The sequence below is a fragment of the Chrysemys picta genome, chromosome 9 (assembly GCF_011386835.1).
Source record: "Chrysemys picta bellii isolate R12L10 chromosome 9, ASM1138683v2, whole genome shotgun sequence".
NCBI classification, from domain to species: domain Eukaryota; kingdom Metazoa; phylum Chordata; order Testudines; family Emydidae; genus Chrysemys; species Chrysemys picta.
The window spans coordinates 93,820,186-93,835,325 of record NC_088799.1 but is presented as its reverse complement, the minus strand read 5'-3'; the positions used below and the strand labels follow the sequence as shown (position 1 = coordinate 93,835,325).

Here is a 15,140-nt window from a genome sequence, read left to right as displayed (position 1 = left end):
GAGCCCTTGTTGGCTCTATTCTCATATGATGGTCACTACTCCATGCTGTGGTTGTGCACTATGACTCAACATCTCTTGGGGGATGGGAAGCCGTGGTAGAGATTGCCCAGACAAGAACTATCTGCTGGACTGGTGGGGGGCCTCATCCTCATTCCTTTTGGGGGAGAGTAAATCCAGCCCCATGCCATCATCTCCTATCTTCAGGCAGGATGGGGTCCGTCCCCCAGGAGAGAAGACTCAGTCCCCACATGCCTTTTTTGGCAGGTGGGCGGCTCCTGACACCATCCCAGCAAAGCCATGAAAAGCACTGTGTGGGGTGCACCCAAAGAAACAGGATTCAGCGTTCGCAGTCCATTGAGATGAATGGGAGAGTTAACCCTTCTCAGAACAATTGTTTCAAGCCCTCTGCAGTCTCAGACAGACGTCACTGCATCAGGTACACTCAGGTCCCCTTTTTGAGGTTATCGCCACAACCCTAAAGCCCGGAGATCTATTTTTAAAAGTGAAAACTGAGAGACTGATGGCATCAGAGGACTCCAGGAACTGGGGCCCTAGGCACAAACCTATAGATAGAGCCTATGCCTTAATGTATCCCTGGGCCTGAATCTCCTGATGCAGACAGGGCTAAAGAGAGAGGAGCTAGCTGACAGCTTCCCTCCCCCAGTCCCTGGCTAGAGAACAAGCAGGTGGGTAAATTACACTGTGGATTCTGGGAGAGTGCCACTGTCCTGATTCTAGCCAGTTGCAGCACCGGTGTAAATTGGCTGCCAGCCTTTCTCTCAGGAAGATATCTGGATCTGCTGGGTTACCCAAGACTGCGCTAAAGATAATGGTAGCTGGTGTATGCTAAAACTTCCTCAACATCTGGAACCAGTAATGCTGCCGCAGTAGTGCAACAAGCAGGAGATTCCAATAAAGGGCTCAGTGATGCTGGGTGAGCTCCTGGGTACGCATGGGGGAATTCCTTCTACTGGCATTTCAGGTACAAATGCTACAGTCTATACAGCAAACAAAAGCACTACTCCCCATTGCCCTCTTCTGTTTTAAAATCTCACCCCCAAACCGGCTGCAGGGTTGTGTTCTCCCCCCACCCTCAGGTTAGGTTGACCAGATAGCAACTGTGAAAAATTGGGACAGGAGGTGGGGGGTAATAGGTACCTATATAAGAAAAAGCCCCAAAAGTCAGGCCTGTCCCTATAAAATGGGGACATCTGGTCACCCTACCCCAGGAGGAATCAATGAGATATAATCTTTTCCATCTTGGTGAATCAACCAGGTAGTCGGGGTGGAAAAATGAGGAACCTTTGTGGAATGAGCCTATTTTACCTTATTTTGCTAATTACATTGTTAATTTAAATAAGTCAATTCCAGTGTGTTTGGTTCCTACAACTAACATTGTAGGAACCTGAGATTCTGAAAAATCCCCCACGCTTTCCTTTAAACGTGGGATAGAACTTAAACAAAAAGGAAGGGTTTTCCCTTTCAATGATTGACAGGTACTTCATTAGCGGTTCTAGTGTATTCTGTGGCCCTATACTAGAAAGACAAAGTAAACACATGTAAGAGGCCGCAGTCCTACAATGAGCTGCTGCTGACTTCAGGGGAGCTCCCTGCGAGCACAAGGGTCTGCCCACCTGCAGCTCATTGAAGGATCGGGGCCTAACAAAAGAAGGCACAAGGCAGGTCTGAAACCAGCATTAAAAAGTTGAGAGAGAAAATGGAAATGCCCTTTCACAGACTCCTCGAGAGGATGCCCTTATGGAACTGCGCTTGCGAAAGGAGACCGCGTGGTGGCGCCATCTGACAGCTTTCCCACACCCTGCGACTGCCAAAACTTTTTTTTTTTTTTCTTCCAGCGGAGGTTCCCACAGAATAACGGAGTTTTCTCCGAGTTCCAGCAGCGTGTCCTACACCAGAGACCTCCAACTTCCTCGCAGAGACCACGTCTCTTGGCGGCCTCCCCTCCCCTTCGCACTTCCACAGGGTTATCTTCCCCATCTGTTCACAAGCCCATAACGTCCCTATGGGCGCTCCCCAGCAATGATAACTGATTTCAGATTAAGTTCAGTTTAAGTTCATGGTAAAGTCATCCTAGAGCCAAGTCTTAGCACAACTGAGCCCGCCTCTCACCGAGTCCCTGCCTGGAAGAGAAACATTTCCCGCTGCTTTTTAATGAGAATTATCAGCTGGAAGCAAGGAGAAAAGCCAGGGGCAGGGGACCGGGAGTAGTTTGGCGGGGCACCGTTTGGGGATGTCAGTGTTAAACAGTTGTACAGTCCTTGGAAGCTGAGATGCTCTCAGCTGGGAGCTAAAGTGGCTACATTCACGTCTCAGGTTTGCCGTGAATTCATCTCCGGGGGTGACTGCTCGGTCTTTCCCCCCCCAGGCCGATCCCGAGGGTTGTCGGTGTTATAAAGTCCAGCTCTTCCCACCAAACCGAGGAGTCAGCCGTGGGAGCGTCTGGCCCATGGTTGAGGTCTCTCCCGCTCTTGGCGGGCTGGCCTACGCGTGATCGGTCCCAACCGGATGGGTGCTCTTCCGGTTCGGATTTGCTAGGACCCCCCCCAGCTGGGGTCAGTAACGGGAAGCCGGGGGGACGCGGAGAATCGGGGCGCTCTGTATCCGCTTGAGGCCAGCCGGGTGTCACACCTGCCCAGGCAGGGTAGGGCCCCGGGCCAGGGCCGGGAGCCAGTGGCCAGCGCGCACCGCTGGGAGCGCACCATTTCCCGGGGAGGCGCACGGGGGAGTGGCCGGCGAGCGCAGGTGTCAGCCCCGGGCATGGCCAGCAAGCCCCGCCGTTGCGCACGGGGAGAGCGGCGACTCCCCAAGGGCGCGGACACCGCGCAGGAGGATCCCCGAGTGGCGGGGCAGGGCTGAAGACGGGCCGGGCTTGGCTTGACGAAGGTGGGTGTGCGAGCGCCCCGGGCGGCGTGGGACCAGCCGGGAGCGGGGTCTGGCCGCTCAGCGTTGCCCCGGAGCGGAGCAGGTGCCCGAGGCGAGGCGAGGCGGGGGGCGCCCTGCGCCTTGGAGAGGTGGGACGCCTTATTTGGCTGAGCGCTCTGCTGCCGGCGTCTCTGTCCGGAGGGAGGGCTGGCAGGGTAGGGAGCGGGCCGGGGGGGGGGGTGTCGGGGAGTGATGGCTCCTGGCTGATGGGGTGGGACTGGGACTGGCAGCCAGAGAGGCTCCGGCAGCATGGAGAGCGGTGTCAGAAGCAGCGCTGCTCCCCGGAGAGGAGCCTGAATTTGGGGGCTGGGGACGGAGGGAGGCGCCCCTGGGAGCGCTGCGCATGGAGCTGCCGGACGGCAACGGGAGCTGCCCGGACTGCAGCCTGGGGGCTCGCCCGTCCGCCGGGGCCACCACCGCCCTGGCCGCGGTGATCATCTTCACCATCGTGGGGGACCTCGTGGGCAACGCGCTGGTGATCCTGTCCGTGCTGAGGAACAAGAAGCTCCGCAACGCCGGTGAGTTCCGCGTCGCCCCCTCCTCGGGGGCTGGGCTGGGGGCGCACGGCGCTGCGCCTTTGGGTGCAAGGCCAGCCTGGGACCGGGGCAGCTCCGACCTCCGCCCCGGGCTGCTCCTCCACTCACGGGGCCTCAGGAGAAGGTACTCGGGCCCCTCCTCCCCCGGCTAAGTGTGGGGAGCAAACTCCCGGCGCCCCTTGGCCATCAGCCGGGGGGCTCCGAGTCGGGAGCTGCGGGGAGCCCTGGAGACGCGCCCTGCAACTTCGCAAACTCTTCAGCCGTGTGGAGCCCGCGGTGTGATGTGCGCCCCGGCACGGACAGAGCTGGGACTCGGCCAGGGGGTCGCTTGGCCTAAGGGAGCTGCCCGTGTTGCAGATCCACCCTGCGTCCCCCAGGCAGCAGGAGACTCCCAAGGGCAAGAGAAATCGTCCCACCCCAAACCCGAGGCTGCTCCGCTTTGCAGCTGGTGGGAGTTGGGGTATTGACCCCCCCACCGGAGACCCCTTCGCGCTGCAGGTGAATTCCCCTTTGCCTTTACTGGGGCTATATTCGTGGGGCTGATGGCTCCAGAGCCCTCAACCCGCTTCGGGATTCCTCTCCCGGCGCTGCTGGGCGGCGCAGCGAGGGGCACTTAGGATTTAAAAATAAAATGGAGAGCAAAACAAAGCAGCAATTGTGCCCCATTGTCATCAGCCGCAGGGTGATTATCTGCAATTAGAGGAACTGCAGAACTAAAATTTGACAATGAAGGGTATAATCAACTTCTTCCTTGGGATTATGGTTTTAATTGGGGAGCGAAACTAGTCCAAGTCCCTTATTCTAATTAATACTCTGCGTCTGCAATCTCTTAAAGTCACTGAGCACCACATTATTTCACTAAGATACAATCACACCAAACTTTCAGGGCGTTTTCCAAGTTGGCCTAGCTCAATGTGTTACTTTCCCTGACTTCCTATGTGCCAAGCTTGAAGTTTCTAGTCTTTAACATGAGGACCTGATCCTGCTTCTAGTGAAGTCAGTTGGAGGAAAAGAAGCAGGATTGGGCCCTCGGCTCTGTGTGATTAAAATATTAAATAATACTTGCCATTTTTCACCTCTACTCTGTAAAATGCCTTGCAAAGTGTTTGCCTGTAACTATCTCAGGCTTCTAGCTGATGAAAAGGAGATGGGGATCAATATAACACAGCTAGTCTGTGACAGAGGGGGAAATAAAAATCAGGAGTCCTGATTCTCTGTTCTGTGCCCTTTCCAATAAATAGTGCTTCATCTGAGTACAAACTTGCTTTTCTTTCTCATGTTGCTTTTTGTCTTCAAACGTCTCGGAACTATTTTTTCCTTCCGTTTCCCAGGGATAGCTGCAAATAAAGGACCCAGTCCTGCAGCCATAAGTTTGGTAAAACACTCATTAACTTGGATGGGAGTGTTGCCTGAGAGAGAACTGCAAGATTGGTCTCCACATGAGTATGAACATATGCAATCTGGGAGGCTGGGGTGCCAAAGAATCAAGAGGGATTATGAAAAAGAAAGAGATCCCATGACAATTGTAAACAGTTGCTAGTCAGATCCTGCTTTACATACATTTAGTATACTTGATCTTCGCTGCATTTGGTAATAACCAAATAATGGGGAGTAAAGATTTTTCCAGTTGCTTGTCCATGTATAATTTGAAAGCTGTACTAGTGGTTTTAAAACATTACTTCCTTGACACATGTCTGCGTTCAGTCTACATGACTGAAACCATTTTTGATTTTTTTTAAATGATAAGAAAACTATCAAAATCAACACTAGTATTAGTAATTTCTAAGCGTGGTATTTATTTTTCCTGGGGTCCATTAGGTTGGTGAAAAGAGTTGGCTATACATTGTTCTGCAGTAACTCTATGTATTCCTTGCAGTGGCTCTTAAAAATGATAAACTTTGTTGAGCTACATCTTGATATGGAGTGCACCATTGTCTCTGTTTCTAGAGAGGGAGTGAAACAACCTCTAACTCTACAGCTAGTAAAATATTCGTGCCAAACAAATCTGATCTCCTTCTTTGAGAAAGTAACGGATTTATTAGATAAGGGAAATGCGGTGGACCTAATATACCTGGATTTCAGTAAAGCGTTTGATACTGTACCCCATGAGGAATTATTAGTTAAACTGAAAAACATGGGGATCGATATGAAAATCCAGAGGTGGATAAGGAATTGGTTAATGGGGAGAATACAGCGGGTTGTATTAAAGGGTGAACTGTCAGGTTGGAGGGAGGTTACTAGCCTCAAGGTTCGGTTTTGGGACCCATTTTATTTAATCTATTTATAACTGACCTCGGAACCTGCTGATAAAGTTTGCGGATGATACGAAGGTGGGAGGCGTTGTAAATTCGGAGGAGGATAGGGATATCCTGCAGGGAGACTTGAATGAGCTTGTGAATTGGAGTATCAGAAATAGGATTAAATTTAATAGTGAAAAGTGTAAGGTGATGCATTTGGGGATGACTAATAACAATTTTAGTTACAAGATGGGGACGCATTGGTTAGAAGTAACGGAAGAGGAGAAGGACCTAGGGGTTCTTGTAGACCGCAGGATGACTATGAGTCGACAATGTGACGTGGCGGTGAAAAAAGCCAATGCTGTCTTGGGATGCATTAGGCGAGGTATATCTAGTAGGGATAAGGAGGTCCTGCTTCAGTTGTACAAGGCGCTGGTGAGACCTCATTTGGAGTATTGTGTGCAGTTCTGGTCTCCCATGTTTAAAAAAGATGAACTCAAACTGGAACGGGTGCAGAGAAGGGCCACTAGGATGATCAGAGGAATGGAAAACCTGTCGTACGAAAGGAGACTAGAGGAGCTTGGGTTGTTTAGTCTGACAAAGCGAAGACTGAGAGGGGATATGATTGCTATCTTTAAATATATTAGAGGGATTAATACAAGGGAGGGAGAAGAATTATTCCAGCTTAGTACTAACGTGGATACAAGAACAAATGGATATAAACTGGCCGTGGGGAAGTTCAGGCTTGAAATTAGACGAAGGTTTCTGACCGTCAGAGGGGTGAAATATTGGAACGGCCTACCGAGGGAAACGGTGGGGGCGACGGACCTGTCTGGTTTTAAGATTAAGTTAGATAAGTTTATGGAGGGAATGGTTTAATGGTAAAACATAGTAGTCAAGGAAAACCAAGCAATGGTAGGTAAATAGTATAATGGCTAACAGGGGTCGGGCTGGAGACTCTTGCCTATATGCTCGGGGTCTTACTGATCGCCATATTTGGGGTCGGGAAGGAATTTTCCTCCAGGGCAGATTGGCTGAGCCTCTGGAGGTTTTTCGCCTTCCTCCGCAGCATGGGGCAGGGATCTCTAGCAGGAGGGTCTCTGCCGATTGAAGTCACTAAAAACAGGATTGGGGACTTCAACAGCAGAGTCCAGGGAAGGGGTAGGGACGGTTTTATGGCCTGCAGCATGCAGGGGGTCAGACCAGATGATCATAATGGTCCCTTCTGACCTTAAAGTCTATGAATTTTAGATATCAAGTCTCCACTACTTGCAATGTATTCAACAAAGTCATTCATAACATGGGGACACTTTTTACCCTCACGATCTCTGTGTAAATCTGTAGTAATCAATGAAGTTACTCTGGAATTAAAATGATTTAATGGCAAACAAAATCTGGCCAATGATATCCAATCTATATGAAAACATTGCTCCAGGCTTATGTGAGTTTAAATATTCAGTTGACTTAAGTTTGGTTTCAAAATCTCAAAATTAGGTCTTCTGATCCGTGTTCATGGAAGGAGTAACAGAGAATGCTTTTTATAAAAACCTGCTCATCAGTAACTTGTGTGTCCTGACTAGAATGATAGAGATGTGAAATTCAATCGCTTGATTGCATTTCAGATTTTAAGTGGTGCTTTTCAGGAAAATTGAGGTAAAACAGTGAAAAAACTCTATTTGTTCATATTTACATTCTAAGTGATAATGGGGAATATTTCCAAACCTTAATGATTCCCAGTAGCTGTCTGCCTTAAAAATAAGACAGCGGGATTTACCGTTAATACATCCCATGAAAATGACATCTTCGTTGACCTTCTTAAGTTTTTATTAAATTGTTTTTATAAACTGAAATCAGAACATGGCTAGTATAGACTCAATAGATATAACTTTGGAGCAACAACTGATTGCAGGGGACAAGTTCCGCACTCCCTCATGGGTACTATTGCCATTGTAGGTTAATCAGAGTAGCAGCCGTGTTAGTCTGTATCCGCAAAAAGAAGAGCAGGAGTACTTGTGGCACCTTAGAGACTAACAGATTTATTAGAGCATAAGCTTTCGTGGACTACAGAAGTGGGCTGTAGTCCACGAAAGCTTATGCTCTAATAAATCTGTTAGTCTCTAAGGTGCCACAAGTACTCCTGCTCTTCTTATTGCCATTGTAGTCAATAAGCCTGATCTTCCTCCCGTTTGCAATTAATGGCATAAATCTGGAATAACTTTGAAGTCAAACAGGTATAAACACAGTGTGAGTAAGTGGAGAACTTGGCCCCTACTTCGTTTGGCTATATCGAAAGAAGGACAAGAGATACTTCATATGGGTTTAATCAGGCCGCAACTTTATTATTAGATGTCTGGGAGTACCCAACAGATACAAGTATACAGTGCAGGCAACTCCATGTTCATTCAGTGATTACCTGGGGGCTTCCACCAGTCCCCCTTCATTTTCCATCCAGGAGCGGATGCCCACAGCAGGTCCTAAGCAAACCTGGTAGTTGCCACTTTAGGGGGAGGGAGGGTGGGTGCTGCTTTGCCTGCTGCGTGGAGAAAGGGCTTCTAATGCCCTTTTAAGGCCTTCTGTACTTACAGTCCTAGGGGATGAGTCAGCATCACCATGCTGACCCCCCTCACACTTTTCTGCAGCAGCTTGTGACCTCCTTCCCTTCCCACCCCACTTCCCCCCAAAACACTGCTACCTTCCTCCAGCAAATCCAGACAAAGTCAGCGTCCCTGCCCCATTAAGGTGCGGTGTGGTCATTTCCATGGTGATGGTCCCTTTGTAGCTACAACAGAGACCTCTAATCATTATGAACTGAATATTTAGAATGTGACAACTACAAAATAGTGACAAATGGTTACACCAGCCTCTGGCATGTATATGTTAAAATTTCTCTCTTGCACATTCTGTTGGCTTAATAACATTGGAGCTGAATGTGGACGAAAACTTTTGCTAAAGGAGCATGTTCTTCAGGCTGAAGCTCCAGTAATACACATCTCCAGCTTTCTTGAACACGCTAAAAAATAATAGGGCATAGGGCCTAATTCTGGGTTCCTTGAAAACCCAAACCTTCCAATGACATCCCTAGGAGCTTTGCATGTATAAAAATGCAGGATCAGGCCCAAGACTGTAAATAGCTGAACCATTGTTTTTATTAGCAACGAGAAGCAGGAAGAAATATAATAACGCATGTCACTTTAGTACTGCAACATGGCGAGAGGGCCAAAAAGTGTGTTGTGGGTTTGAAAACACAGTTCTGGCTATCTAGTAACAAGGTATGAGTTTCTGGCAGGCACTGTAGATCTTTTATTCTTGCTTTATCTCCCAGGCATTCTCAAAAATGTGGTTAGCCTGTTAACTGTTGCCCTGCCAGGATCTTTATACTAACGCAAGATTCACATCGTCCTAGCTTCTGAGCATATTTTCCTATTTTATTGCCAATAAGCAATTTTCTTTGTTACCAGGGGCCCAGTCCTGCAGTCTTAACTTAGTCCTTACCCTTACAACCTCCCCATCAATTTTAAATAGCCGTTGTTCCTGGCAAGGACTGAGACCCTGATTCTGCAAAGACTTGTATGGATAAGCCCTACTTATATAGGAATTTGTAGGATCTGGCCCTAACTAGGGGCTGGAAGATCAGGTCTCTGATCCACCCCCAAATATATTCACTTATGTTCAAAGTTGGGGTTTAATTGAAAGAGTAGGTTTCAAATGAGCTAGGCTTAAGGGTAGAGGGCTTATAAATTGAATTTGGTGGATGCCAGATATATTAGAACATGAGTGGTTATAATGGGTCAGACCAATGGTCCCACTAGCCCAATATCCTGTCTTCCAACTGTGGCCAACATCAGCTGCTTCAGAGGGAGTGAATAGACCAGGGCAATTTCTCGAGTGATTCATCAGATGTCATCCAGTCTCAGCTTCTAGCAGTCGGAGATTTAGGCCTGGTCCACACTAACCTCCCACTTCGAACTAAGGTACGCAAATTCAGCTACGTTAATAACTGAATAACAGCTACGTTAATAGCTGAATTTGAAGTACCTTAGTTCGAACTTACCGCGGGTCCAGACGCGGCAGGCAGGCTCCCCCGTCGATGCCGCGTACTCCTCTCGCCGAGCTGGAGTACCGGCGTCGACGGCGAGCACTTCCGGGATCGATCCCAGAAGATTGATTGCTTACCGCCGGACCTGGAGGTAAGTGTAGACCTACCCTTAGGGACACCCAGCATGGCTAACAGTTCATGGAGGATGGACCTATCCTCCATGAACTTATCTAATTCTTTTTTGAACCCTAGTTATACTTTTGGCCTTCACAACATCCCCTGGCAATGGAGTACCACAGTTGACTCTGTGTTGTGTCAAGAAATACTTTATTTTGTTTGTTTTAAACCTGCTGACCATTAATTTCATTGGGTGACCCTGGTTTGTGTGTTATGTGAAGGAGTAAATAACACTATCCTAATTCACTTTCTCCACACCATTCTTGATTTTTATAGACCTCTATCATATCTCACCTTAATCATCTCTTTTCCAAGATGAACAATCCTAGTCTTTTTAATCTCTCCTCATATGGAAGCTGTTCCCTAGCTCTAATAATTTTTGTTGCCCATCTCTGTACTTTTGCCCTTCTCTGTACTGTTCTAATATATTTTTCTGAGATGGGGTGACCAGATCTGCACGCAGTATTCAAGGTGTGGGGGTGCTATGGATTTATATAGTGGCATTATGATATTTACTGTCTTACTATCTATCCCTTTCCTAATGGTTCCTAATATTCTGTTAGCTTTTTTGACTGCCGCTGCACATTGAGTAGATGTTGGAATTATCATGATGACTCCAAGATCTTCCTTGAGTGGTAACAGCTAATTTCGACCCCATCATTTTATATGCATAGTTGGGATTAGGTTTTCCAACGTGCATTATTTTGCATTTATCAACATTGAATTTCAGCTGCTATTTTGTTGCCCAGTCACCCAGTTTTATGAAATCCCTTTGTAACTGTTCGCAGTCTACTTTGGACTTAACTATCTTGAGTAGTTTTGTATTGTGTTCCAACTTTGCCACCTCACTGATTACCCCAGAACATGGATGAATATGTCGAACAGCACTGGTAGGTGTAAGTTCAGTAGCAAGGTCTCCACTGAAGTTGCTTGTATGTGGTGGTGGGAGCACTGGGTCTAAGAAGTACTGCTCAAGTGGGCAGCTCCTAGGGATATCCTAGTGCATAACCCAGTGTCAGGAATGAGAACCAGCAACTGAACCTGGGACTAGCTACCTCAGTCTCCAGCCAGACCAATGAACGCAGGTGAGCTCCAGCAGAACTGCCTGATTGGCTGAGGGGAACCAGCAGGCGTGCCTGTAAGCACAGCAGTAGCAGGTTGTTGCTTGCTGATCAATGCTTATGCCTCTTGCAGCAATTGCTTCTGTGCCTGATTTACTCCCAGGCTTGTTCCCTTGCCTGACTTCTGATTCCTGCTCTGACCCTGGGCTCTGTCTCCTGATTCCTGGCCCTGGCTCTAACCACTAGGAAGGACTCTGGCTGTAACCACTAAGTCAGACAACCCATATTCAGGTTGCTGACACCCAGCCTATACTGGACCCACACACTATGGGCTAGATTATAATTTACACTCCGCTCTGAGTTTGATCTAGTGTGTAGCTGCACCACCACCCAGGAGCAGACCAGAGGCAAACTGTCACTCAGTCCCAATTTCTCCTCCTAGTAAAATATTTCATCCATTTCCTGAAGCTGCTTGCTCCCTGCCTTTTCACCTGGCCAGCTCCTCTGGACAGCAAGTTAGGGGGGCAGGGCAGAGCCAGGGCTCTTCCCACTGCCTGCCCCTCTCTGCTCCAGCCCTGCCCACTAACTAGGTAAGTTCATGGAGGATAGGTCCATCAATGGCTAGTAGCCAGGACGGGCAGGGATGGTGTCCCTAGCCTCTGTTTGCCAGAAGCTGGGAATGGGCGACGGGGGATGGATCACTTGATGATTACCTGTTCTGTTCATTCCCTCTGGGGCACCTGGCATTGGCCACTCAGCAGACAGGATACTGGGCTAGATGGCCTTGTGGTCTTTTGGCCCAGTATGGCCGTTCTTATGTTCTCACCCACAGTGAGGTGCAGTGGATGAGAAGTTCCCACTTTTGTACCAACAGTGGTTGCCCAGTCTGCACAGTAAAGTGGGACCTGCTTCGCTATGCAGGGGAGTGAAGTCTGACAATCGAGCCCTCTGCCAGTGGTGTTTGAAAGATACATGTGTGACAACAAAAGGAGCTGACCGTAAGCATTTCACCTGCTCACCATGGCCCTTGACACACTAATGACCTTAACAAAGAGCTGATCAATATAGTTTCTCCTATGACTCTTTTCTAGCAAATTCATGTTTTATTCTCCCTCCCCTCTTCTGTATTTATAGTTACAAAAAATCACTATTATACACAGCAATGAATCTGTGTTTGGATTTTTTTTTTAAGTCAGCATCTTAATTTGCTTAATTTCATGGTTGCTGAGTAATTCACATTTGCACATTTGCATCTGCTGAGGCAGCGTGCAAATTTTTAGAAGGGAGCTAAAGACTCTTGGTTGGACTGTGTGTCTAGTGCTATTGCCGTCTGCCGAGTATATTCGCCTCATGATTTATATTTGCAGCTCTCACTAATGCTACCGGCCATTGCAAATGTGATTTTTCCCCCCCCCCCCCATGTATCCCTCGTGCTTTACTACAGAATGTTTGTTTGAAACGAAGGTATAAGAAGAAATGTCAAGCGCTGCAGTGCACTGGTCCATTTCACCCTGGCTTTCTTTCTCTCTGGACTTATTTATCTTCCCCTGGTGTGGTGGGAAGCTGAATGCCTTAATTATGCAGTATCTGGCACCAAAAAACCCACCCTCCTCAAAAGTACATGCCCTCCCACTGACATCTGAATGATGTTTGGCTAAATGTGTATTTGAACTTTCGCTTTCTAATCTGGGCACAATAATTCCTCTCTGCCCTACCAGAAAAGGGAATGGCACAAGTGTGAAAAATCTGGTTCTGCTCTGAAAATTGACCGTAACAATGGCAACGAGATTCCATTTGACTGTGTCTCAGTGACGCTAGATCGCATTCTCTTAGCTTCCTGGTAAAAAGGTGCTTGAGGGTTTATTTTTTTCTAACTCCTTGTGCTCTGAGAGCGAAGCTCTTCTTTCTGGTTCACATACCATCATCAGAATGAAAAGAGGCTGCCTGTCTTAATGTCAATGAAACGTCATTGGGTCAGATTATCATTGGTGTAGCTCCAATTAAGTGCACTAGTTCAACCAGTTTTTAATCCATTTAATATGGGCCACGGTGACTCTTGTGTAGTGCTAGTTTTTCATTATCAGAATGTCATGCAAGATTAAGTCAAATGCCTTACCGAAGTCTAAAAATATTTGTCAGTACAGTTGCCTTTTAATCAACCAAACTTGTAACCTCATTTAAAAACAAAAAATCATTTGTTTGACAAGACCCATTTTCCATAAAACTATATTGACTGGCATTAATTATGCTACCACCTTTTACTTCTTTAATAATTGCATCCCATATCAGCCTTTCCATGACTTTGTGTGGGATCCATGAGCCGATAGTTTCCTGGGCTACCAGGGGCAGACGCAGACTTGGATTCTGTATCCTCTCCAGAAGTTGGTCACAATCATTCTTGTTTTGCTTTCTCCTCTTTCCTTTGCTAGAGCTAGGTCTGAACAAGAGCACTGAGGCCGTTTCCATTGAACCTACCAAGGCCTGGCCTACACTCAACTTTTGTATCATTATTTTGGATGGGATTGTGTGAGTTCTATTTTTACAGATAGTTACACTGGAACAAACCTTACTGTGTATGCAGTAATACTGGTATAAGGCACCTTTATACTGGTGTAGCTTATTCTCCCTCATATATAGTAATAACTATACTGGTCGTAAAGGCTTTTTTCCCCAATATAGCTGAGCATAACTATGCCAGCATAAAGTGGTGCAACTTGTGTACAGACAGGGCCTAGTATGCTGAGCCCACCTACTGAGAGCTCTGGTTTTCTGTCAGATGCCCAGGCACTCAGCAATGCCTCGCTATCTTTGGCGCTTGGACATGCCTTTCCGCGAAGCATTCTTCTCCATTTTTGAGGCTCATATTCATAATGCAAATCCCAATGCATGTTTCTTTAAACAAGTAAAGCAAAACAAAATGTGTGTCTGAGAGGGTTGCCAGTCTCCACAATGCTGCCCTGTGCCAGCTGCTAAATTGTGCTTAGTGAAACATCATGCCCTAGGGATAGGCAAACCAGCCTAGTCCTCTGTCTGTTCCCAAACTGAAATGATTTCAAGTGTTGTGCTGGGTTCAGATCCTTGTGGAATAAAGGTAGTAATTGATCTATCGGGGATCGATTTATCATGTCTCGTTTAGACGTGATAAATCGATCCCTGAATCGATGCCCGTACTCCACCTTGGCAGGAGGAGTAAGTGGAGTCAATGGGGGAGCTGCGGTGGTTGACTTGCCGCCGTGAGGACGGCCAGGTAAGTCCAGCTAAGATACTTCGACTTCAGTTACGTGAATAGCATAGCTGAAGTTGCGTATCTTAGATCGACCCCCCCCCCTTCCTCCACATGATTTGTTCACCTTTGTCGCACTTCATAACCTTCCAGCGTATCTTGTTTCCCTCTTCCTTCTTTCCTGCAGCAATGCAACAGGGCTTCCCATCTTTCCGCCTAACCTATGTAGAGCATTACTGCTCCAATCCTCCGAACCGCAAAAGGGTTTTGAGAGTCTCAGTGTTGGCCTCTGAACAGACATCAGGTGCTGCTCAGTCTGGATATTTACTTCCAGTGTCTAGAGAGTTTCCTTTAATATATTAAAACCCAGAGTTCTTCCTGGGAATGTTCCATGTGTTGAAACAGGGCCCCTGAGCATGCAGACGTGCAGTGACACCTAAATAAAGGGGAAATTAATTGAAGGCATTTTTGTTTTGGGTCTTTCGAAATGTGTTCCCTCCTAATTGTGGGGCTGGGCCAATAAAATGGGGTGCCCAGGGGCTGTGTTAGTGGGTCCCTGATTTATAAAAGTGCCTGTTGTCTGAACTGTTCTCCCCAGGAATGGCCATATGGAGTCTGACCAGCAGTCCATCTAGCCCAGTGTCCTGTCCTCCAACAATAGCCACTGCCTCGTGTGTCAGAGGGAATGAACAGAGCAAGGCAATAACTGAGTGATCCATCCCCTGTCGTCCAGTCCCAGTTTCTGGCACTCAGAGGTTTAGAGATGCCCAGAGCATAGGCTCGCCTCCCTGACCATGTTGGCTAACGGCCATTGATGATGGACCTTTTCTTCCCACTTGTCATTACTTCATGCTCTTTTCACCTTAATGTAATCCAGGTGCTGCTGTTGTTTCCATGACCCGGCCACTCGCAACTCTTGGGAAAGGT

At 47.6% G+C, this 15,140-nt stretch overlaps 1 protein-coding gene across 1 annotated transcript in view; it reads left to right on the top strand.

Annotated features, from left to right (window-relative positions):
• The first annotated feature begins 3,129 nt into the window (after nucleotides 1-3,129).
• The window catches only part of GPR50 (G protein-coupled receptor 50), a 72,888-nt gene continuing 60,877 nt past the window's right edge, over nucleotides 3,130-15,140 (top strand). Inside the window, exon 1 of the mRNA XM_005298986.5 lies at nucleotides 3,130-3,461. Coding sequence (XP_005299043.2) covers nucleotides 3,287-3,461 — 175 coding nt within the window. The 5' untranslated portion in view covers nucleotides 3,130-3,286. The remainder of the gene's footprint in view (nucleotides 3,462-15,140) is intronic.